At 34.7% G+C, this 27,566-nt stretch overlaps 1 protein-coding gene across 1 annotated transcript; it reads left to right on the plus strand.

Moving 5' to 3' along the window:
• The first annotated feature begins 22,498 nt into the window (after positions 1–22,498).
• LOC149163923 (heavy metal-associated isoprenylated plant protein 20-like) lies at positions 22,499–24,292 on the plus strand. Its single transcript, XM_089430839.1, has 3 exons — positions 22,499–22,734; positions 22,835–22,910; positions 23,840–24,292. The coding sequence occupies exons 1-3, from the start codon at positions 22,663–22,665 to the stop codon at positions 24,130–24,132; spliced, it is 441 nt and encodes a 146-aa protein (XP_089286965.1). The 5' UTR covers positions 22,499–22,662; the 3' UTR covers positions 24,133–24,292.
• Positions 24,293–27,566: the final 3,274 nt, after the last annotated feature.

The following is a 27,566-nucleotide window of genomic DNA, read 5'->3' on the forward strand; positions in this document are numbered from 1 at the left end:
TCCTTTACAGCAAAACCCTAGCTTATATATGTGCTTTCCTCAAAACAATTTTTCATGTATACACTCTTTTCAAAATCAAACCCACGTATAGATTTGAATAGATACTCAACTTCCCAATATTAAACCCATGTGTGTACGCGCCTTTCAGGTTATTAAACCCGTGTACATATCTACAATTATTAACACAAACCTTCATTGCACAAAAAAACTTCAGACATACCTAGATCTCAGCATACACAGAATAATCACATGTCAAGACATTATTGTCACTGATCAACTCAACCCATAATCAACATTTTTATCTCAAATCTATTGGATCTGATCCATCATCAAATTCCCAGGTGCATACTTAGTTTTAGATAAGAGAAATCAATAATAGCCCATGAGTGCAAGTTCAGTTGTTTCACTGTCATCATCACTATCATTTTTTCATAGACAAGGAAATGGACTACAGTTAGAAAAAAAGCCCATACTTGATAATTCTTTGTTACCGTCTTCTTCATTCTTGATTAATAGAAAGCGGGTTGCTCCCAAACTTGAATATTTGCTGACATCTGTAACTGTCACTGCATCTGATATATCCCTGTCAAAGTTTTCAATAAAAATATCCTTTTCTTCTAGGCCATTAAACTCATTACTACTTCTATCTTCAAATTCCATAAGTAATTGACATTCTTGATCAGACTCACCTTCTTCACCATTTGAAAGACCATCACTATCTTCATGTGTATAAAAACTTCTCTTGTTTTCAAACCTTCTCCTATTTATTTTTGCAAATTCTTTCCCTTTCTCATGATTTTCTCTATAGGGACACTTAGCAACATAATGACCAACTCTACCACAAGCAAAACATTTGAAGGTAATCTTACCTTTGAATCTTCCAATACCCACTTGGAGTTTCTTTACAAAGTTTGTCTCTTCTTCTTCTAATACATAACCTGATTCTTCATTTTCTTTTCCTTTTGCAGTAGCTTTGAAGGTTTCTTCTCTCATGTCTGAAGGACCACCTTTCCTCATCTCAAATGTTGTCAATATTCCATGGAGTTGATCAAGTGTGAGACTTTTCAGATCCTACATTTCTTCAATAGAGGAGACTTTGGAATCGAACTTTGGAGTTAATGATCTCAAAATATTTTTAACAACAATAGCATCTTTTATTTCTACACCAAGATTTTTCATGGAATTAACAATCTCATCCACTCTAAGAAAAAATGTCGCAATGCTTTCATCATCATGCATTTGCAGTGTCTCATCTTATATTCTGAATGTTTGGAGTTTAGCACTTTTTTCCTTGGTTTCTCCTTCATAACTTTGGATAATCTTATCCCACATTCCCTTTGTTGTGTTCAACTGCATTACCTTCAAAAACTCGGACTCGACTAGACTTCCCAAGATGGAATTTACAACCTTTGCATTGCTTTCATATTATTTCTTTCCTAGAGTATCTGTGGAATGGAAGTTGGATATTGATATCCACATTCAACGATTTCCCATACATTAGCTCCCAGTGCCTGCAAGTATGCTCTCATCCTAACTTTCGAAAAGACAAAGTTAGTTCCATTAAATAATAGTGGCCTGATAGAAAATACTCCTTCTTGACTACTCATTTTGATGAATCTTCCTTCAAGCAATCAAGCTTCTTCTGAAGGACTTCAAGAAATCAAGCTTCTTCTGAAGGACATCAAGCGATAAAGCAATGTAGCCATTTCAGACTAGATGCTAAACCTCAAGGTTCATTATATTAGACAAGGAAGTACAAAAGAACAATAAGGCTTTGAGTGACATATTTTGTAGCATACCTGATTCAACATTAATTAAGGTTATGCATTATACGACTATAAAGAAAGTGTGGGATAAGCTACAAGCAATCCATGAAGAAGTCCCAAAGGAAGATTCCTCATCAAGGGAACTACCAGGTAATCCTATCCTTAATAATGTGTCAACCTTTGTTATGTCAAATGGAGTTGTTGATTCAGAAGAAGACAGGTTAGAAGAGATTTTTGATCTTAGAACAAAACTTGATCTTGCTCTGAAAAAGATTGATAATCTTAAAGATAAGTTACAGGCATAGATAACAAGGATCATATTTAATCTATATATGCTACTGTGGAATCTAAACAATATTTTGAAGGTATTGAAGCTGATATCATCTGTCTAAGAGCAGATCTTGAAAAATCAGATAAGCGAAATGAAGAACTACTTCAAGAATTTGAAGAACATGAAAATGTGCAGGTTGATGCTAACAAATGCTTATGATGTAGATCCTACGTAGTATCTTCGTCTTCAAGACTATCTTCGTCTTTTTATCTCACTATAGAGGTCTTTGGTCTTGGTTATACATGTCATATATGTCATTTGACGTAAAGTTCATCTAAAGACCTATGATGCAATCATGTATGGATTATTGTGGTCATGTCTTTTTGGGCATATGATGTAATTTGTAACCCCGTTGTGATTGGGTGACTAATGTATGTTTGAGTCCTTGGTGATAGGAATGGTCACAGAGTCATGTACTTCTTTGTATATCTTCAGAAAATTCAGCATGTGCTCAGGGGAAGAATGGTCAATTCAGATTAGACTTACAACATTCATATCAAAAAAGGGATAGAAGCCTTCATTCAAGCATTGGTCAACCCTTTTCCCCTGATGTCAAAGGGGCAGAGTAACTTTGTGTTTGAAAATATAGGTGATTAGATTGATGTGTCTTATAGGTATCTACAGGTAGTGGTGACCAAACACTAAAGTGGTTGCCATCAAGTCCAAATGGGGAGATTGTTGGCATCATGACTAATGTTTTGTCCTTGATGGAAACATACTTGATGAGTTGTCCTTTGATGGAAACCTTATTGATGATGATAAGGAATTATTCTACTTTATGATGATATGATTGGTTCTCACACATGTTAATTATGCCCTTGATGAACATGGATTGAGGCTCTTCTTACTAAGGGAAAGAACAAGTTGACCTTGATGAGGTCAAGAGGATGAGTGGATAGCAGATCTCTATGGAAAATCTTATGTTTCATACTTGATGATAGGTTAATGGTATTAAAGCTACATTGTTTTATCTTACAAATTGATGGTTCCTATAGTGCTTGCCTCTCAAATGTACATAATATGCTACACATAGTATATTGTTTGAGGATTGTTTCTCTTGTTGGAATCACGACTTCCATTACACTGAGATCCACAGGTGTTAGTAAATGGACACATTTCAAGAGTTAAAAAATCCACGAGAGACGGTTAAGACATGTCTCAAAACACATGGGGAGCATTGGAATATCCAATGGCCAAAAATATCCCCCCCAGTGCGAGCCAGTTGGGATTCGAACTCGAGACCTTTGGCTCCAATACCACTTGTTGGAATCATGATTTCTATTACACCAAAACCCGCAGGTGTTCGTAAACTGACACATCACCATATTTAACAGATCCACGAGAGGTGGTTATGCCATGTCATGAAACACATGTTGAGTGTTGGATTATCCAATGCCAAACACATATCACCCAAAAGTAAATGGAGTTGTTGAATATTTTCATAAAACATTGCAAAAGGGCTTAATAAAATTTTGCAACCTCAATAGAGATGACTGGGATGATAAAATACTAGTCATCCTATTGGCTTACCTCACAGCATATAAACAATCGACGAGATCGACACCCTTCAAAAAAATCTATGGACAGGAAGCAGTCATTCCATTCCATCAAATTCAGTAAGTGTCTCGACCATACTTAAGTATAATAAAAAATTTGCAGAAGGAACGACTCCAACAATTACAACAACTTGAAGAAGATCGACTACATGCACTCTAACACCATCAAATTAGCAAATATTAGCAAAACATTTGGCATGATAGAAATTTGCAAACAATGAATTTTAAAGTCGGTGATTTATTTCTGCTATATGACAACCGAGTGAAAGGAAAACCTAGAAAATTAGAAATTACATAGCTAAGACCCTTCATGATGGAATACATACAACCTTCAGGAGTAGTTCAGTTGAAGACGTTAGAAGGGCATCTGTTCAAGTCACTTGTCAACAATGATTGACTCAAAAAGTATGCCTCCTAAGAGAAATGGTGTGCTCCTGGTGAAACATGTCTGAGGAGCAAAGAACAAGGGTTAGCTTGAAAACCACCCTGTGGTGGGCTAACCGACCAAAATTTGTAAAATTAATAGTTTTCTTTCTTAAAGTAGAATTTAGAAAGTTATTACAAAAAGTAGTTAAAAAAATAGTAATAAAAGTAACTGATGTAGCAGTTGGAGAGCCCAATAAAAAGCGACAAAGCACAATCAAGAAGACAAAAATCAATAGTAATATGGAGCAAATAAATTATCTTCACAATATCCAATATAATAGGATTAGAAAAAAATGGATCAACATCAGTCCCAACATGACAGACAACAAGAACGCAGACTAAAATTAAAGAACGTTATAAAGAATCTGACTCGGCAGGAGTCATAAATAATACACTGAACCCAACTTCAATAGACAAACCTTCTCAACAGAGCCTTAAGAACAATTCCTCCTCCTATATTTCTTCAGAAAATAAGATTGTACAAGTAACTTTTTGGTCCATGTGGATATTGGTGGCCACCCACCAATTCCACTTGGACCCCCACCATTATTTCTTTCAGTTTTTTAGTTTCCTTAATTGTAGCACAATTTACTATTTTTAGTAGTTTTTTGGGTCCTAAACTTCCGGAGCCATTTTGAGGCCCTAAACGACGTTTTTTTGGCAATCTACTACTAGCGATTTCTTGTCTTACATATTCTTTTTTGTCGTAGTCCTCAGAGAGATCTTTCCAATGGGTTATTATGCGCGTCAAATGGATATAATATGACCAAGTCGCGACCCCGGGAAGATGGTTGTCTAGTTCACCCCAACGGGGCCCATAAACTCTTGGTCTTACATCTCCTCGAGTTATGGTTTTGGTTGTTTAGGGTTTGCTCTTATTGTTCCATAATAAAAAGGCCCTTGAGCCTCATTGTAACGCAATTCGGAGGCATGTAGCTGCCACATCTCTTCTCAAAGATAAGCTACCATTGCCCGAGCTAGTCTTATTTACATTATGTTTGTAAGCATATTTCAGTATTTGATATTAATGAAATGAAGTGTTATTTATACTACGTCTTTGTATTTATGGTTATATCTATAATTTGTTGCATTCCTGTTTAAATCTAGATCAGTGGTATCAGAGGGGTCTTCTCTTTCTATGTTTTTCTTTGCATGTCCCCAACGAGGTCGGGATATAAGGAATTAGGGCTTGAACTGGTCGAACCTTTGCAAGTCGAGCCTTGCAAATCCCAACGACCTCCCATGGTGGATGAAAATAAAGACGAGGGGGCAGGAGATCCTATCAAAATCTTGTTCGAGGAAGCCCTCGAGCGACAAAGGAACGCAATGATGGACAACTTTTCCCAGATCCTTCAGTGACTACCCAGGGTTGACGCATCTACTTCTGGCAGCTACTCTGGAAGTGCCACACCATTTAAGGTACAAGTTAACTTTGACATTCCCATATTTGAGGGTCAGATAGATGCAGACGCTGTAGATAAATGGTTAAATCTACTAGAAGGATATTTTTCCATTCATCATTTTTCCAGTCGGGAAAAAATCACCTTTGCACTTCTCTAAGTAGCCCCCCACGTCAAGGAATGGTGGGAAACCTACTGTGAGTAGAAGGATGAAAGTATGAACTCACTGTTTTCAGCCGCACCCATTTGGAACTAATTATAGGATGCCATCAAGGAGAAGTATTACCCTATCAGGAGCTATGAGGATAAATACATAAAGTGGACAATTCTGCGACATGGAAGGGAGAAAGATGTGTCAAAGTTTACCAATGTTTTTCATACCCTTCGCATGAAGTTGGGTATCAAGGATTCTGAGAAGCATTTGGTTCTCAAGTACCTCGACTGCCTGCACAGGTACATCCAGCATGAGATGGAATTCTTGGACATCTCCTTGCTCGGCACGACATACTGATATGCGGTCAAGATCGAGCAAAAGTTTAAACAGAAGAAGCGTGAATTTGGATCTGCGAATTCGAAGCAAGGGAAAGGTGCCCTCAAACCGTAGAAAAAAGGACAAAGTCAAGGCGGGACGGCCTAGCACAACCCACCAAAGCCGCAAGAAAAGAACAATGCCACAAAGCCAAAGAAGGACACGGGAAAGTGGTGTGAGTTCCATAAGAGCTCCACTCACAACACAAGTGAGCGTCGAGCCAAGTAGTCACTGGTGGCCGAGCTAAAGGCTTCGAAATTAGATGCATGTTATGATTTTGAGTCAGAACCTGAAAAGGGGAATGAAAAAGGGAAGCATATTATCGATGAAAAGCCCAATGCCACCGATGCCACCATGAATATCTAGAAGGAGGAACCCGAAGATCCAGAGGAGGAGGAGTGCCTCTTCCACTCCTAGATGTGGGTAAAGGGTTCCCCGCTACAGTTAATTTTCGACAGCGGGAGCCAAAAGAACCTCATTTTGGCATAGGTCGTGAAGTGGCTGGGCTTACCGACCATAGCACATCCACAATTGTACACCATCTGGTGGCTTCACCAAGGACGAGATCTTCGCATGAGCCAACAATGCTCCCCTTGATGTTTGTGATGTATTATTAGGCCAACCATACTTATGGAAGCGAAATGCTGTGTATGATTCAAGACCTCGTGTTGTTATTATTACTTTGGGAAATAAGTTGTACAAGATACCGAAGGTAGCATCGCCTATCACCATCTTTTTGGTCACTGCAAAACAATGCAGTAAGCTCATTTCCAAAACTGGGAAATTTGTTTTCCTGATGATACGCCCTCAGGGAAAGAAGAAGACGGTGGCCACGACCTCCAGACGAGGCCCCTCCTCATGTCAACAACAGATGGACAAGGTCGTGAGGAGTACGATGACATCTTCGCCTCCCCCACAGGGTTGCCTATGCATTGTTAGGTCAAGCACTCCATCGATCTAACCCCAAGTGCACCACTGCCCAATGGACCAATCTATCGATGCTACGTTCTGGAGAGTGATGAGATCAAGAGGTAGATTCAGGAGTTGTTGCAGAAAGGTCACATCCATCCGAGTTCATCACCTGTGGGAGCCTGATCGTGTTGATACAGAAGAAGGATGGGACTTGGAGACTTTGTATTAACTATCGGGCGCTGAACAAGATCACTGTCTAAAATAGGTACCCGATCCCATGGATTGATGACCTTCTGGACCAACTAAAGGGGGGAAAATATTTCAGCAAGATCGACTTAAAGTCTAGCTATCACCAGGTACTAATCAAACCCTTTGATTTGTGGAAGACTGCCTTCAAAGCCAAGGAGGTCCTTTTTAATGGTAGGTTATGACTTTTGGGTTGACGAATGCTCCTACAACCTTCATGAGGCTGATGGATGACATATTGTGGCCATTCACCAACTCATTTGTAGTGGTATACTTGGATGACATCCTAATATTCAGCCAGAGTTGGGAAGAGCACGTCCACCAACTCGGACAGGTTCTCCAAACACTGCGACAACACAAGTTGTGTGCCAATTTGGAGAAATGCACTTTTGGCATGACCCAGGTTCAATATTTGGGATACATTATTGATGAATGAGGGGTGCATGTGGATCCAGCCAAGATCCAAGTCATTCGGGATTGACCAGCCCCAACCACTCTGACAAAGCTCCGTAGCTTTCTAGGTCTTGCCAATTTCGAATGTAGGTTTGTGTTGGGATTCTCTCATATCACTTGGCCCTTGAGTCAAGTCACCAAGGGAGGAGAAAAATTAAAATTCTTTTGGTCTGAATCTCAATAGAAGGCATTCACAGAGTTGAAACATCACCTCTGCTCTGCACTAGTGCTCACTTTACTAGACTTGCAACAACCATTTGAGATCAAGGCAGATTCCTCTGACTATGCTATTGGGGTAGTCCTTACTCAACAGGAGCATCCAGTGGCATATCACAGTGAGACACTTTCAGACACAGTCTGAAAGTATCCCACTTAAGAAAAAGAGATGTATTCCATTATGCAGGCTTTCCAACAATGGAAGCATTACATTTTGGGGAAGGAAACGATCATCCACACAAACCACTGACCCCTCCAGTTCATACAGACGCAAGGGAAGTTGCAGAACGATCGCCATCAAAAGTGGTCCACATACCTGTAGCAGTTCCATTTGAATATTAAGTATAAGAAGGGTAACACCAATAATGTTGCAAACTACCTCAGCTGACCACCGATCATGGAATTAACCACCGTGCTAAACTCTTGTGGGCATGAGACTTCTAATTGGCCACTTCTCTACAAAAGCGACCCAGAGTTCGGCCACACATACTAGAGGCCCTTGGAGGGTTAACAAGTTGCAGATTTTCACCTCCAGGATGCCCTACCATGCCACCTGGGACACCTTTGTGTTCCTTCAAGCGAGCGAGCCAAGATGATTTGGGAAGCGCACTACAGTTGGGCCGCTAGGCATTTTGGGTTCGAGAAAACAATGTCAGTAATGCAGAAGTATTTCTACTGGCTGAATCTTTGACAGGATGTTGGTAAGTACATCAAATCCTACACTGCTTGCACCATTTCCAAACCAACCATCAAGAAACAAGTCCTCTATACTTCGCTACCTACCCCTAGTCGACCTTGGGGATCAATCCCCATGGATTACATGTCGGACCTTCCTTCTACTAAGCATGGCAATGACTGTGTTTTTGTGGTCATCGACAAATTCTCAAAGATGGTCATTCTGGCGGCCTGCAAGAAGAATATAATAGCAGAAACCACCACTAAACTCTTCTTTGAATGAGTGTGGGTACACTTTGGGATCTCATAGTCTATCATCTCAGATCAAGATAGCAGGTTCCTCAATACATTTTGGTCCAGTCTCTAGTCGATGTTGGACACCAAGCTCACTAAGTCCACAACTTTCCATCCTTAGACTGATGGCCAGATAGAGGTCGTCAACAGGATGATCATACACATTCTGCACATGTACAACTCAAAGCATCCACGCACATGGGATGAGAGCCTTCCCTATGTCCAGCACAGCTATAACTAGTCTCTCCACAATTCAACTGGGCATAGCCCTTTTTAGGTGGGCTTGGGATTCTAGCCACTATGCCCCATTGATGTGGCCATACCATTTGCAGCTACTCAAGCAGATTCGACTCATGTCTAGTTGGAAGCCGATAAGGAAAACTGCTTCATTGAGCACCTCCAACATATCCCCCAGCAGGTCCATGACATTCTGGAGAAATCAAATGCAAAGTACAATCAATGGCATGACCAACGTCACGTGCCACACAAGTTTCGGGTGGGCGACAAAGTATGGTTTCATTTGCAGAAGGAACGCCTTATCGGAGCCTATAATAAACTCAGACCACTCCGATATGGACCTTACACCATCACCAAGGATATGGGAAACAATGCATTTGAGCTCAGCATTCCCCCATTCCTTGGCCTACACCTAGTGTTCAATGTGGACCGCCTTCAACCATACTTCCCACCTTTGCTGGACACATCAGACATTGCAGAACAACTCACACCTACAGAGTTAAATCCAGATTGCATGGAGCAAGTCACAACTGATCGGATCATGGAAATGCGGATCAAGAACACTTGCCAGCAGAAGATCCAGCCGTATTGAGTTGTCAAAGTAGGCCAACTTCTTCACCAGGGCAAGTTGCTCACCAAGGACCAAGTTCAGCAGAAGTTTCCTCATCTCGTGGAGGAACTCAATGCAATGGGGACCATTGCTTCCTAAGGTGGGAGGAATGATCCAGGTGGATATTGGTGGCCACCTGCCAATTCCACTTGGACCCCCACCATTGTTTCTTTTAGTTTTTCAATTTCCTTAATTGTAGCACAGTTTACTATTTTTAACAGTTTTTCGGGTCCTAAACTTCTGGAGCCATTTTGACGCCCTAAACGACATTTTTTTGGCAATCTACCACCAGCGATTTTTTCTCTAAAATTGTCATTTCCGTCGTATTCCTCAAAGAGATATTTCCAACGGGTTATCATGCATGTCAAACGGAGATAATATTACCAAGTCGCGACCCCGGGAAGTTGGCTATCTAACTCACCCCAACGGGGCCCATAAACTCTTGGTGTTACATCTCCTCGGGTTAGGGTTTTGGTTGTTTAGGGTTTTCTCTTATTGTTCAATAATAAAAAGGCCCTTGAGCCTCATTATAACGTATTTTAGAGGCATGTAGCCACCACATCTCTTCTTGGAGATAAACTATCATCGCCCGAGCTAGTCTTATTTCCATTCTGTTTGTAAGCATATTTCAGTATTTGATATTAATGAAATGAAGTGTTATTTCTACTCCATATTTGTATTTATGCTTATATCTATAATTTGTTGCGTTCCTGTTTAAATCCGGATCACTTCCTGGGAATATCAAGCAGATGAGGAGGAGTCATTAAGGGGATAAAAGGATGATGATGCTAGTAGAGATCATCTTTAGATGGGTGACCATCTAGATTCATTAGATAACTTGGGATTGACACAATTTTGAAAGAAGGTGAAATATCTCTCACCAAGAAAAATTAGAATCCATTCAAAATTGAAGTGACAGTTAGATTAGAATGGGATGCAAATATATTTGGATCTTAGGGGTATTTTGGAAACTTTTAGTTAGAAGCGGAACATTTTTTTGTATTGTGCAGTTCATGATTGAGGATTTAGATTGAATCAATATGCTCAATCTCAAATTTTCAGGAAATTGAGCTATGAGAGGTGTTCATGTAACTTACCTCCTAGCTACTTTTCACAACTAGGTGCAAATTTTATATAAAATATTATCATTTCTATTTTTAAAAAAAATATAGAACTATTAAACTCCACCTCTTTAGCATAAAGGAAAGATATAGAGATAACATTGACATTAAATTATTCTACTTAAGGTGAATATTTATTTATGATTAATATTGATTTTTTGTTTTGTTTTTGAAATGATACATCTCACTTTCATGTCAAATAATAAATAAATTACCCGTGTTTATTATAGCACATCCTAGGAAGCTCAAAGCAACAAGGATGATAGTCTAAAAAATTTAAAAGTAATTTCCTTACAGGTCTATTTAACAATCTTTTTCATTACCAACCATATGAAAACCTCATTTTGAGTGCAAAATATAAGAAAAGGTTAGAGTTTATATCTCAAGAGATTTAAATCCCCTTAGTACTCCTCAGTTAAGATGTATATATGCTAATTTTTAATAATACTATTTATATTGTATATAAATTTCACATATCTGTATATAGAAATATTTTTATTTTTTATTTTATTACAACCTTGATAATACATAAAATTATATACATATGCTCTTGACATTTTTCTTTGACATATATTATACAAAGTCCTAATTTAATTTTTAAATTTGATATGCATATCATTAATTTTGTATATATAAAGAGTTTATTATAAGTATTTACTTGTTATATGTTTATTAATTAAATTTAAATATGAAGGTCTGAAATATCATGGTTGTGAATATGAATAATCATTATTCAATTTTCTTTTAATATGATATGCATATTATGAATTTTTTCCTGGAGAAATTGTTTCTAATTATTATGAATTTTTTACTAAAGAAATTGTTTGTAATTATTATGAATTTTTTCCCAAAGAAATTGTTTACATTTTACATCTTATTACCTTTTCAATTGATTTGATATTATTCTTTTTTTAGCAGTACAAAGGGAGAAGTGTATTTTCTTATGTGATCACAAGTATCCCTTTTTAAAATAAAAATAAAATACTCTCTAAATAAAAAAGCAATATCAACCATAGTAAAAAAATAGAAATAAATATAAATATTTATTAATAGTTTAAATTAACGCCATTATCAATTGAATGTGTCATACCCACTTCACGATGAGAGTGATGAGTAATTCCTTCTGTGCTTAACCTATTGAGTATGGAAACAAACAATTACACATCTGTGTCATTTTCATCCCAGCCATAGCTTTTGAATATCCATCTTAAATAATATAATTCAATATCAACTTATTTTTATATAGAGAAAAAGTAGAGAAAATATTTTAAAGTTGATCATAAATAGCAAATTTCAATGTTCATGTTAACTAAAATATTTTAATTTCAACTATGCACTTTATATAAATCAATTGAAAATATATTTCTTATGGTTGAAACATTTTATTTTATGCTTAGCATGGGCTCCATTCATTGTACACATGCATATAAGAATCAAGTAGATCCATCTTAAACCCATATCTATCAAGCATTGAGAGGGATAAAATCACACGAGGTGAAAAACATGTGTTCATGTTTTGGACTCTAAAAGAGGTTTTCACCTCAACAGATTTGATCCCTCTTGGTGCTTTCTATATTCAAGATTAAGATGGAACTACGTTGGTCGTTATTATTTTTTGATCTAAGGCTTCACTACAACATATCATCTATTGTGTTAATATAATGGTTATTAATATATTTTGATCTAAGACTTCACTACAAAATCTCACCTAACACATTAATACAACATTCCCCCACCCCCATGTCCTCTTGTTATCTTGATATGTTAGTTATATGCTCCTTGATATGGGTTTTAAAATATATTTCAGTTTAGCCAATATACTGATTTTCCACGTAAACATGGGACTTGAAAAACTCTTTAGCCAAGCATAGTATCAAATTTATCCTTAGCAATTCTAAATAATTGTTTAAGGGTTTTATGGGGTTTAAAAAGAGTTTTTATATTCTATTTAGCTAGGATATTAGAAATATTATCAGTAATACCTTTAATATAGGGAATAGAAATAAGAGTTGGAGGAGGAGAGTTTTTGTATTTAGAACAGAGGACTGAGCAAAAATATTTATTGGTTTGAGTGATTGAGTAACCATTAACAACAATCCCCTTAGCAAGGGGTGATTCTCTTTGTGAAAGTGACGGGGGAAAGATTTGAATGGCTCACATTACCATCATTTTAAGAATGTTAGATTTTTGGGTTCAATTATGATAAGAATGGACATGAGGGTATATGTGAAAGTGAGTATTTTTTTTATGGACTTGGTGGCTAAGGATTTCCATAAGTTGATGGGAGATGAGAACATCCAGAAAGGGAAGAGAGTTATCATTTTGTATTTTCATAGTATATTGGATGTAGAGAGGTGCAGGAATGCTATTAAGATGGTTGAAGAAATAGTTCAACATGGGAAATACCTAAGACCAAACAATCAACATATCATCAACAAATTGAAACCAACATTTTGGCTTTGAATGAGAGTTGTTTAACACTAAAGCATCAAAATTTTTGATAAAAATATTAGCAACCATTGGGGATAAATATGAGCCATGTTTGTACCTTCTATTTGTTTATAGTGTATTCCTTTAAAGGTGAAGAAAGTGGAGGTAAAGAAAAATTCAATAAGATAAAGGTTTTTAGGGTCTTGAGCAATTTAAGAATAAGGTAAAGAGTTTTGGGAATATGATTTTTTGTGAATAAGGAGACAACATCGAAATTAACCATGATGTCAGGTTCATCAAGGTGAAGACGTCAAATTGTTTGAGTAAAATCAAAAGAGTCTTTAATAAATAAGGGATATTTTCCAATAAACTATTGGAGCTTATAAAAAAGAAAGTGATTTAGAGAATAATTGAGTGTTCTTATAGAACTCAGTGTAGGCCTATGAAAGATGTCTTGTTATGAATTTTGGGTTTCCTATAGATTCTTAAGATTTAAGGGTTATTAGTAATAAAACATTTTTCAAAGAAAAAGGTCCAAAGAAGAATATTTGATGGCTTTAGTGATTAAGCTAGTTGTGACATTAATCAGGGTCCCAAAAAGAGCTTTATAAAAAGAAGATGAAAGAAGGTACTGGAGTTTAGATTTGTAGTCAAAAGTATTTATGACTACCATAATGTTTCCTTTATCGACTTTTAAAATAATTTTATTGGGATTATGAAGCAACAAAACTTATAGCTTGTTGCATTTAACGTAAAAATACACAAAAGGTATTTGTAATAATAATTTACTCTCTCTCTCTCTCTCTCTCTCTCTCTCTCTCTCTCGATATATATATATATATATATATATATATATATATATATATATATATATATATATATATATATATACATATACAAGTGATGTAGTAGTAAGTTACAATGAGGACCCACATATATACTAGGCAGGTGTCCCTTCATGATTGGGCATGTCTTTTAGACATGCATTTTCGCTTAACTTGAACAAGTGATGTAGAATGTTACAATGAGGATCCGCATATATACTAGGCAGGTGTCCCTTCACGATTGGGCATGCCTTTCAAACATGCCTTTTCACTTAACTTGATGACTAATTAACATAATCATTATTTGATTACTTATCATTTACATTATTTATATTTATTTTATTTTGTTATGAATTATATTCATAACATTGCCTTCCTCTTCGAAAAGATTTGTCCTCAAAACTTAATTGACGACAATCTCTTCTATGTTTCCTACTCTTTTGAGCATGTGTAAGCAGTACCGTTGAGCTTAATCCATTTTCCTCTCGCCTCATTTTTTTTAAATAATTTAATTAATTGTTGAATTGAAACTTTTGTGATCCATAACAGTTGTAAGAAGAGCTTCGGCGTAAATCACATATTGAAAGATCTTTGTCGACGCGTTTCGAACCAGCAACTGTGGCTCATCATCAGGACAAGTTGAAGAAACAGATCCAGCTTTGCATGATAAATAGTCTGAGCGAATCCTCCAACAGCTATCTAGATCAACGGCTAGCTATGACTTAGGGACAGTCAAAAAGTCAAATTGAATATTTAAAGGAAAGATAGTTAATGACCATACCTATATATAAATATATAATAAATGAAATAATATTAGAAGGGGTTTTACATTATTAATTAGTAAAAAATGAATAATTTAATAATTAAATTTTTTTACTTAAATGGGAATTAGTTAAATTGGAGACCTCACTTTTATATAAATAAGGTAAATGTAAGATGATAGTTAAATAAAATAAATAATAAAAAAAAGCAAATAAATAAATAATAATAATATATATTCGTTAATAGATAAATAAATAAATATATATATATATATATATAGATATATAATATAAAATAGATAAATAAATAAATAATAATAATAATAAAATAAGTAAATAAATATTCGCTATGGTTATAAATACCAATATCAATCGGGGAAAAAGGAGCGACACAAAATAAAAAGGAGAAGGACTGGAAAGAGTCCAGAGCAAGAAGGATAAACCATAGGAGACATGAAGGCTCCAGGGGAACAACGAAAGCGAAAAAAGATGAAAGAGCACACGGACAAGGTTTCCACAGTCGCAGGGATTTAAAAAGGGACGATGGAGAGTCTGTTGTGTGGGTCAACAACATGGAGGTTGTTGCTATATAATCTCGATTGTCAAAGTCCAAAATATATACAGTGTTGCTGACTCCTCATTTTTTTGCATCATTGACATTAAATGGGGTTGCATTGAGTGTTCTGCTCTCCTGCTCATAAACAACTCTTGTAGCAGAAGTCCTTTTTGGGCCTCCACAATTGATAACAAAGTTAGAATTAAAAATATATGTCACTAAATGAACCCAATGAATATGAATCGACAATGGATTGATACACCAGATAAAAAAGACACGGCAGATCGATACATCGATTGGTCAAGAATTTATGCTGCAGATGTTGATGGTCAATGGGGTGTCAGGATGGAAACTTCGTCAAGAGGACCTGTAGCGTGGACGAGCATCATGGAATCTAGTTTAAGTTTCATGGATGCCACCAATGTTAACGTTATTGTTATCCCGATCTACTTTTGATTTAGTTACACAAGTTAGTACTCTATTTTTATAAGACGCTTGTGAGTCAACTATCTTAATCTCGACATTTAACATATTTTAGTCCAAAGACGTTAATAGATGACTGATAGCCTCAAGAGTTGTTATCGAGAGAATTTCTCAATTGGGATCTAGGCAACCAACTGTGTTGCAATATATTGAAATCCTATTCGGGATGAGATCATCCCAATCCCGTTGTGGTTCATCATCAGTCTCATCAAAGAAAATGGATTTTGGCAAACATTTTTATGATATGCTCTTGGACAGTGTCGACAAATGGCAAATTGCATATTTTCATCTTCCTTGCTTTTTGTATGCTTGCAAACAAAACATTAATGAATAGGGCACGTAAATTGTTTTCCATTAGCAATTTTTTTCCCAAGGTCTTATGTCTCATCTTCTGAAGAAATAATCTTTGTTACGCACTAGGGATGGTAGAAGCATCCACATGTTGCAAAAATGCATTTGAATACCTCTGCTCCTGGTGACTTGTTAGAGGAGCCCAACTTTCCACCAATAAAGCATTGATGCCGCTTATACTTACAGTTCAGGCAATAGAAGTTTTGTATATCCCTCACTTGTGCCTTTGTTAAACCTAGTGATTTACAATTGGAATCAGCGCCAGATTCTCTACTTGGATGGAAAACCCTCATGCAAGGTCCCTCACAACCTAGAAGTTCTCCACCATTATCACAAATGGCACACATTGAATTAAACAAATCATCCTGGATCTGCCTATCCATAGCCATCTTCTTTGGAGATATAGGACATTTTGATTCAGATATTTCAAGCCTCCTACTACATTTTTTTCTCCTTAAGTCCCTTAAAGACTGCTCCTTTACTTTAGTTGGATTTTCCAACTTCAGGGAATGATTTTTCTCCCCTAAAACTTTTGACTCCTTTTGAATTCTGCTACTAGTAGCTATGGGCAATGAACCCCATAATGCTCATGTTCTAGCCAACTCAACTCCAGAAGATGATGAGGAGACTCCTTCTGAAATATTGTCAGAAGCATTTAAAAAGGCCTTTATATCCTTCCTTCCTTTCTTTTCCTTTGCCATGGATGTAAATTCAAGATTTCTTGTCAGGTCATCCCCGGTACCATCCAATTGGGGAATCATATCTTCATGTGAAAAAACATTATCAGAAAACTCAAAGACAACTTGTCCACTTGAATGATTAACATGCTTTCCTTGCTGTGTACATTGTAATTTTCCAACATCCTCCATTGAGTTAAGGATATCCTCGCATTCCTTTTGCGACACATCCACATAATCAAAATGAACTCTCTCTAATAACCTCTATGATGTCAGAACCCAATATCTGAGAAAAGACTTTTTCTCTTGCTTCCTCTTGTTTTGCTTCTTCACTGTCCCTACCATCTTCCTTATTATCAATTTCCTTTATACGTGCTTTAACTTCTGCATATTATTCTTCTCATTGCTAAAGTTTTTCTTGAATTTTATGAAACTTCTCAATGAATTCAGGGTGAAAACTTAATGACATATTGTGTGGTGAACAACGTTCAAGGACTCACATGGTTATATTGTGCAGCATGGCTCTGATAATTGAAGCAAAAAAACTTATAGCTTGTTGACTTGAATATATAAATACACAAAAGATATTTGTAATAATAATTTATCATATATATATAAATGTACAAGTGTTGTAGAGTGTTACAATGAGAACCTGCATATATACTAGGCAGGTGTCCCTTCACAATTGGGCATGTCTTTTAGACATGCCTTTTCACTTAACTTGAACAAGTGATGTAGAATGTTACAACGAGGACCCGCATATATACTAGGTAGGTGTCCCTTCACGATTGGGCATGTCTTTTAGACATGCCTTTTCACTTAACTTGATGACTAATTAACATAATAAATATTTGATTATTTATCATTTACATTATTTGTATTTATTTTATTTTGTTATGAATTATATTCATAATAAATTATTTGGATTTTAAAATAATGCTAATGTTATCAAGGGACAAATGTTTACTTTTCAAAGGTTTGATTTAGGAAGTTTGGCAAGATGAAGAATACTACCACACCCCTACTAAGTCTCTTCATATTTATGGGTGGGAAGAAGATGGATAATATATTTAATGGAGCATTGAATGTATTTAAAGGGAATACTCTAGGTAAAAAGGGGAAGTTTGAATCCTTTTTATAGAAGATGGATAGAAGGTGGGTCTAAAACTACCAAAGGTAAATTAATAACCATTGATGGTTAGGAAGAGGGTAGGGGAGTGGTTTTTGAGGGGAAAGGAAAGGAATGATGTAATCATTTAAATCAAGCATGTCCATAGAGGGAATAGGTTTGGGAACGTAACTAAGAGTGAATTTATCATGTTTATAGTTGGGATAATGTGTTAAAGGAGGTAAATCAACATTAAATTATATTTGGAAAAGAATTGGGGGATATAGATCACATTGGGTATGCAAAGGAGATGACTAGATATGAGGTGTTGCACATTCAAATTGTCATTGATGTCAAGGTCAGGTGAAGTCCAAAATTGATGTCAAGGTGAGGTGAAGTCCAACATTGATGTCAAGGTCAATGGATAACGCAAAGGAATATGAAGAGGTCAAACATGCTCGATGAATAGAACATTCCATGAAAACTACCATGGATATATTCCACTAGACAGTTTGTCACAACATATATGATAAAACTATATTTAAAAATATGAAATCTACATTATTAGGGTTTTATTTCTCTTTATATTCATGGATATGTAGATTATTGTCTATTATGTATGCATGAATTTATTTTTTTTTGCAGAAAATAGAAAATACTAAAATCAAAACTCACAAAATCATAATTTTATGCAAGATATAACATGGGAAACTCTTTTGGGAGAAAACCTAGCTAGAAGGTGAGGCCATTTTACTCTTTTTCTCTGAAGAGAAAATAGTTGCAAGTGTAAAGAAGTATGATGTGTGATCCATGGGCTACTATAGTGCACAAATACTATCTTTATGCTCTCTCCCCCTATCCCTCTTGACTATTTTTCTCATTTATGGAACAAATGCACTCGAAAAGAATCGAACCCCTTTTCCTCCTAGTGGCCCAGTTATAACACAAATTGATATCCTACTAGTAGTTAGGTTTAACTACCTCAAATCTTAACCAAAGTTACAATATATACTCTTCTAGAGTATTATTCATCATAATCATATCGCTAGCCCATTTTCGATGAATAATGGAGGCTCACATGGCATCGTCTTGAATTATAGTGGCCAAAACAAGAGGGTCGACTTCCGAGTGGCATAATGTTTTCATACGAACTCTGATTGAGGTGATTCTTGTGTCGTTGAAAGATATTTATTTGTATATTATGAAAAATAGGTGTTACACTAAGGCATCAAAGATTTACCCCCAACAAACAACATTTGATGCCATAAAATGCCTGAAAGGTTTCAAACACCAATTTGCCAAACTAGGTCTCGCCAATAAAAATGGTCTTGTGAGTTGATTCCTCCACTTTTTCCACTTTATAGGCATCAAGATGGATGAAAAACAATATAATGATCAAATCTAGATCACACCTCCCCATTTTGGGAGGCTTTTGATCCCCAAAAGCATCTACTAAATGAGGTGAGGAAACTTTTTCCTAAACCTTCTCTCTGGTGTGCCATTTTAGCTTTGCCTTAAAGTTGCCATTTCAACCAAATCTACTAGAGGTCATGTTGCCCCTGTCTTATAGTTCTAGACCTCATTTGCAAAACTATATCTTCTATCAACTCTACCTAAGCATCTGGTGCCAAACCCTGTACAGAAGGTAGGACCTGTTCATCTTCCTAATTTACCATGAAAGACCCATAGAGTTTCATATTCTCTACATTCATTACTAAGTAAATGTGCATGTATGGGGGTAGAATGAATCTATAGGAATTATCTCCCACCTTTTCCAATATCTCAAAGGGACCATACCGTAGAGCCTTGATTTTCTTACTAGAACCTTAGAGCCTCTCCATGTTCAATTGTAACCATATTTTGTCTCCCACCTTGAACCACTTCTTTGTTTTATGTTGATCATATGTGGGCTTATATTTTTCCTATGACTTCTACAGTGTCTCCTATACATGTAAATGGATCTTCTTGATCTTTTTTATAATTTTTTTCAGCCTTCAAGGCATCTCTTGTAAGATTCTCCTTTATTCCTTTGTGTTGCCCATATGCAATATCTAAAGGTGAAAGTGACAAATATCCAAAACAAGTTTCAAATGGGGAGTTACCAGTAGAAGTGTGGACTACTTTATTATAAGAGTGTTGTATATATACCATAGTTTCATCCCAAGTCTTTGAATGCTTCTTATTGTAACACCTAAAAAGTTTCACCAAAATCCTATTGACTACTTTTGTTTGCCCATCCATCTAAGGATGGAATGTTGTAGACTTCTTCAACTTTGTGCCCTTATTTTCCCATAATGTAATTCAAAATGCACTAAGAGATCTCATGCTCCTGTTTGAAATGATGCTCCTGGGTATTCCAAAGTGCACCTAGACTTATCTAAAGAACAAAGTTGTTGCTTATTTCTTATTGGTGGTCTTTTTGTACAGCACCAGAACACACATCTTGTTGAACCTCTCAACTACCATGAAAAATTAGTTATATTCATTCTTTGTTGTCGGTAAACCTCCCACAAAGTCCATGGAATTTTGTTAGGTCCCTATAATACTAGTGATTCCCCCATTACTATTGTCATTGTAGCCCTTATTGTTATTGTTGTGCCCTATTGTCCCCATATTGTTATTATTGTGCCCCATAGAAGCCCACTATTGTTATTGTTGTGCCCTTATCTTATTATTGTTATGTCGGCTTTGATTATATTGTGAGCCCTTAGACCCCTATATATAGAAAAGAGGTTTAGTCATTTGTATCATCCAAGAATTGTTCATTTGTGTAATGTAAAGGAGGTTACCCCCTTGAAGACGCTGATTTTGAAGTCATTGATCTAGCTTTTCTATCTTTTTGTGAGCTGGTTTCATAACAAATTTCTTTCCCAAGGGCGAGTGGGTATAGGTAAGGGATGATATAGACCTTGTTTCCTGTTACTATGTTTGTTGGTACGACAAATCATGCATCCTCATATGAACCTAGCTACTTGTTCTTGCATCTTAAACCAATATGTATTATGAACTAAGTGACTATAGTGAGATTAAGATTGTTTTTTTTTCTAGGTTAAGACTAAACTAAGTACCCACGGGGAATTGAACCAGTGACCTATCGCAAGGAGTGCCTTAACAGCGCACCCATTCACCGTCAATCCAAAGCCCCGTGGGCGAGATTAAGATTGTTATGTGTTATAATGTTTTTAATTAAAATTAAATAAACATACATATTCATTTTTTTGTATAATTGATATTGTTTTTCTATTTTATTTTATTTTTATCTTTATTTTAAGAAAAACATGTGTTAACTCCACATTGTAAAATATGACTCTCCACCCATTATATCATTTCTTAATTTAAAATAGTATATTTTAAAAGTTTATTTCACTAATAAATACCATTATCATATCAATAATTATATATCTGCCCATTAAAAAACACATATATGTCAAAAAAAAATAATAATGTCATTGGTCATAGGTATAGAATCTATATGTTTTTGTCATATTTAACAGCCTTTGCTTGTTCCTTCATACAATTAACTACTTTATTCCACTTGTCATAGCTTAGCATTCGCTGGCAGCCTCAATACACTTCATCTTTTTATCTGTAAGTCCAAGTGCCTTCTTCAAAGAACGAACAAAATTATATATACATTCATTTGGTTTTTTAAATATCTGAAGGCCCTAGGTGGTCATTTCAAATCTTGAACCCGTGGGGGCTAAGTGCCTTGTTGGACAAGCTAATACAAAAAAAAATATATATATATATATATATATAAACTTTTGTTTTATATATGTATGCATTAGGCTCAATTTACACCTTAATTTCATAATAATGTAATGCATTTCCAGTCAACATTTCGATGATGTTGACTTGAAGTCATACTATATTAAAGCAATCTATTTATATTATTTATTTTTAATATGATCATTTCAAAATTATCTTTATTATTTTTGAAAGACCTGTGAATTTGCTACAACTAATATTTTGTCTACCATAATATTTTAAGATTATGGTACGTAATCACATAACTTAAAAAATCTAGTCACAACTAGGTGAATCGAATCTGGTCCCGAGAGAGCGCAATTCTAGACTCATGATAAGTGTCTGGTGAACCGAACCCAAATTTATAAGTATAAAATCATGGTGATTCTGTAAAGAACCAAACACAAATTTATAATAAATGTGCAAAGCCCCAATCCCAAGCCAATTGCAGCAAACTTGCACTCAATTTCCGCAATGGACCCCTATTCATTTTGTTTGGAGTCGTGGCCTTCACCTATTAGACTTTAAAACTTGTAAGAAAAAGACTTGCCCACACAGGAAGACAGGAAAAATTAAAAAAAAAAAACTCCCTGAAAAAAAGGCACAGGCAAACAATTATAAACATAAATAAACCCTAAGCTAATAGCAGGAAACTTCTACACAACATCCACAGGGGACCCATTTTATTTTTTGTCAGGACTCACTAACTTCACCGCCCTATTGCAGATTTCCTTATAAATAGTATTGGGAGTTGTCTCAATATTATTGTAAACTTTGTACTCTACAAAGTCCTCCAACCTGTCTAGAGTGGTTTTACAGTGAAGTCACAGCAAGGCTCTTATTATAATTTGAAGTCACAGAGAGGTCCAGAATATCCTTTGCTTCTGCCTTCATTCAGAGTCAGCCACTAGCTTTAGACAACATTTTTTTTAGTTAGAATCTTGGGAAGTGCAATGGGTGCCTTGGATTATTTTTCAGATCTGTTTGAAGGAGTTGCAAAAACAAAAAAGAAGAAGCAACTTCAGGTATTGGATTCATTATTCTCAGTTATGCCCTTCTTTGTTAATTTGTGGTGTATGTAAATTTAAGCTTGACAGTGATAGTTCTGGCTGGTTATGAGTACAGACTGTGGAAATAAAAGTGAAGATAGACTGTGATGGCTGTGAACGCAAAATCAACAAGGCTCTTTCCTCTATGTCAGGTAAAAACAACACTTATTCCTATTAGCCCAGTTATTTTTTCAACAGAAACCACTCAATTTTTTAATGTGATTGGGATCCAAGCTTTTCAAAAAGAAATAAGAACAACACTTATTCCTGTTAGCCTGAGCTATTTTTCAACAGAAATCACTCGATTTTTTAATGGGATTGGGATCCAAGCTTTTCAGAAAGAAATTTTCCAGTAGAGCGCATACAAGAACGAGATGAGATCTAAACTTGAACATATTGTTGACCTGCCATTATACGATTTGAATTTGGATTATCGTACACATAACTTAGATGAGATTCTTGCGAATAAAATCCAAATACCAAAATTTCAGAGGTCGAAGTTGGTGATGGACTTGTTTTCATATTGATTGTATTTTATTACTTTAAATTTGAGTAGTCTTTAAGGGTGACATTTTGGAAATTTTTTCTGTTTATTTTCGAATTTAATTTGTTTAGAATTTGACAGAGATTCATTAAAATCACAAATTTTATGGGTGGACTCTTCATAATGGAAGCGTCAGGAAGTTTTTGAAAACCCTGAATCCATATTTTAACTCACATTTTTTTATCTGAAACTCCAATAAGTCTCACTTGCCCATTCAAACTCACAATTTTTTTCACTTAAAATCTACTCCCTTTAAATTATCACTCTAAATATCCTTTTAACATGCTAAATTTTACAACACTGTTGTAATAAAATTTATAATTTTAGCTGGTAATTCTCAAAATTTGCATTCGAGTTGGTCATTCTTATTTTTATTGCTGATTTCTGGTTATTGCAAAAATTTAAAAGACAAGTGTCCATTGTGTTTCAAAATATTCCAAAATCTACAATAAAATTATGCTAAAATATAAATTTAATCTATGTTTTTTTATGGCTATAATAAACTTTTGTTTTTGTTACTATGAAAATGATGAGCAGGAGTTAGAACGGTGGATATAGACAGAAAAATGCACAAAGTTACTGTATCAGGATACGTGGAGGAGAAGAAGGTGCTGAATAAGGTGAAAAGCACTGGGAAACGTGCAGAAGTGTGGCCATACGTTCGGTACAACTCAATTACCCAACCTTTCTCTGCACAGACGTATGACAAGAGAGCCCCATCCGGATTTGTGAAGAAACAGAGCTTCAATACACTTTCCAACACCAAGCAGGAGGATGATTTATTTACCATGTTCAGTGACGAAGATCCAAACTCTTGTGGCATAATGTGAATCAGTTTAGGCTTACGTAAATTATTATGTAAATTAGTGGCAACATCCTTGACTAAGATAGCGATCAGAAATTTTGCCTTAAAAGAAAGCTTGAACTTAAGTAAGTCTATGTAAAATTATTAGAAGTTATGTAGACAGTATCCCCTCCATGTTATTCCTAAACCTCTTTATTATGATTTTCATGTATTATTTGTCTAAAATTGTTAGAAATTATGCAGAGTATCCGTACACATGTTACTCATTCCTGGGAAACCTTTTTATTATGATTTTTGTTTATATATTACAATCAATGGTACTCATTCGTTGTAAACTTTTCTATTATGATTTTTATTATTCCCTGGTGTACCAAGCTAATAACTTATTTAAAAAAAATTGATATTCACATTAAATTTAAGTTGTCCAAAAATTTATGAAAATTTTTCAAAATTTACTATTGTAAATTAAAATTTATTATTCTTAAATCATATTTAAATTCATTTATCTAAAATACTATTGGTTTAATTCTTTCACTTCTTATTATGTAATGATGACATATGTACTTCACCATTAATTAATATTGTCCAAGTTTACAAAAGATTTTTCAGCGAAGATCACATAAGACATCATTTGTCCACGGGTTTTGAACCAACCAGTGTGGTTCATCGTGTGGATCAAATGATGTCTCATGTGATCTTTGCCCAAAAATCTTTTGTAAACTTGATATGGATCACAGAAGCCTGAACTCTACTAATATTGTACAATTTAATGTCAGGAATAAAAATATATTTACAAATTATTATTTTAAAATTTTCTTGGTGAATGATGCTTCTATAAGTGATGCTTTGTTTGATATAATTTATGGCCCAACTCCTAACTTTATTAATATTTAACAAAATGGTAAAAATTATAAAATTACATAATCTTTTGAGTATAGCATGATGAACTTGTGAATGATGCTCGTGTACATGACGTTTTGTTTGATATCATTTACGTCATGGCTCTTCACTTTATTAATATTTTAAATATTTTAAGAATGATGCTAATCATTATATTATTTGATAAAATTATAAGTTAGATAATTTTTTCAATTTAGGATAATGAATTTATAATAGAAGATGTACTTCACTATTAATTAATATTGTATAATTTAATGTACAACTTCCACTATAAAATGAAAGATGTAATCCATCACTAATATAATTTATATTGTACTAGTCCCCACCTTGTTTCTATAGTAAGACCTCACATATCATAACCAAGTGTAACATTAGATCCTTGAAAAGGTAAAAGGTTATCACATGGATTCTGAACATTAGGTCACAGAGCCTAATAAGCATTAATGCGGACATGTACTCCAAGAAAAGCGATGGCCAAGTTCAATAAAGGTTATCGCACCCATTCTGAACATCTGGTCATAGAGTCTAATAATACTCCAAGAAAAGCGATGGCGAAGTTCAATAAATACCCATTCTCAACATCTGGTCATAGAGTCTAATAAGCATTAATGCCGACATGTACTCCAAGAAAAGCGATGGCGAAGTTCAATAAATTACAATGCGCCCACGTTTCCTAGCCCACAAGTTTCCTTTATATTTAGGAGGACAGATATCCTAATAAATGTGATGTAACAGCTACTGAAAATATACAAAAACCTTATCGAATTTTTTGAAATCAGTGTTTCAATGAAACCATTAATGTTCAGGTACAAATAATCGTAAATGTTATTAACTGTTTACTTATAAGTTATTATTTATTATTGTGCAATCACGAATTAAGTAACAATTATGGAATAATAAGATTTTTAAAATTACAACAAATAAATGCTGATTAAAAATATTGCAATAAATAAAAAAGTAATTGTTAAAGTTTTACTTTGTAAAATTAAAAGTTATTTAACATTTTTTACCAAATTAGATGGTCAAACAAAAACCTAATGCATAATACCTACAGGCATAATAGAGTATAATAATATTATCACTATCTAATGATATTATTGTGTTTATGTACAAATCAACCAAAGTACATATTATCGTAAACCATGTATTCATAAACACTTTCACATTATTAGGGCCTTACGTATAAACAAACTAATTTAATATTTAAAATTAGGTTGGCCCTAGTCAACGTTTATAACATGTGTTTATTTATGTTTATTATAATAATACATTTGATAACATTTGTGACACGGACATCTAATTTAAAGATACTTAAAAGAAGCAAGAATATCTACAAAATAGCCCTTGTTCAAATACTATAGTTAGTTCATACATTTCAAAATTCAATAATTGAACTAAGCTGCAGGGAAATGCTAGCTATGCAGCCTAATTTATGTTTTATAATCCATGCTATTGGTTGGTAGGATATAATCCATTGGATAATGGATTGACCTTCAAATACTTTTTAGTTAGAAAAAAACCAAACAAGAATTTGTAATTTTAAGATTAAAAAATAAAATTATTATTTTTTAATTATTTTAATCCATATTTTTTCGATTCTGATGGGTTAACGAGCTTTGAGTCGTATTTAGCAATGACGTTTTCATTGTCGTTTACACTAATGCAGTGTACTGTTGTACTCTAGGAATATGACAGATATTTGCACTTTCATAAATGAAAAAATCATCGTGACATTGTGAGTCCACGAGGCAAATTTCAAATCCCTTCTGCTTGTGAAATAAAATTTTGATGAAGTTTCTGTGTTTTTATGTTTTTTGTTTTACGTTTTTGAAAAATTTGTGAGTGTCGAACTCTTTTATCAGTTTTGTTTTGGCATTTTTTAATGAAGTGTTTATTTAATTTACATTGTTAATAGAAGTACATTTTTTTTATAACTATTAATTTTTAAGGGTTTGATGAATATGTGCCCTTTTAAATAAAATTAAGATCAGCTTTTTAAATTTAAAATTAAGACCAAGTATTTTAATTTGAAATTTGTCTTCTAAAGCATCCAACGACATTCAATATTTTTTATAGTTGAAAATTATCTAAAGAATCCCAAGGCACTCAATATTTTTTAGATTTTACAGTTGAAAATTACAATTTCAAGATATCCCTGCCCAATTTAAGCCAAAATTAACCAAAAAAGATGGCTAGGAAAAAAAAAAAAAAACTTGGAAATTTAGCATACTGGTAAATCATAATAGAAAAAAACCAACATTAACCCTTTTTTTAAAATCACATCAGGCTAAATAACTAACAAATAACATTAACATAAATCTAGTACATACCGATGTGGGGCATTAATAAAGTCGTAGTCTAACGATTATGCTTTTTTGTCATGAAAATTTTGGAAATTCTTGTCATATTTTGAAAAAATCTAGCAGGGAATTTTGTAAATCCAAGTAAAAGTTGTGAAATTTCATGATTTTAGTTGTCCTAGAAGTTTTTGATGGTGCTAAATCTATTTCCACCATCAAAAACATGATTGAAACACTACCTCTACAAGATTTTCTGAAT

Source organism: Pinus tabuliformis, chromosome 5_1 (assembly GCF_031772625.1).
Source record: "Pinus tabuliformis cultivar Carrire ecotype Pingquan chromosome 5_1, CPIR1, whole genome shotgun sequence".
Taxonomy (NCBI): Eukaryota; Viridiplantae; Streptophyta; class Pinopsida; order Pinales; family Pinaceae; genus Pinus; species Pinus tabuliformis.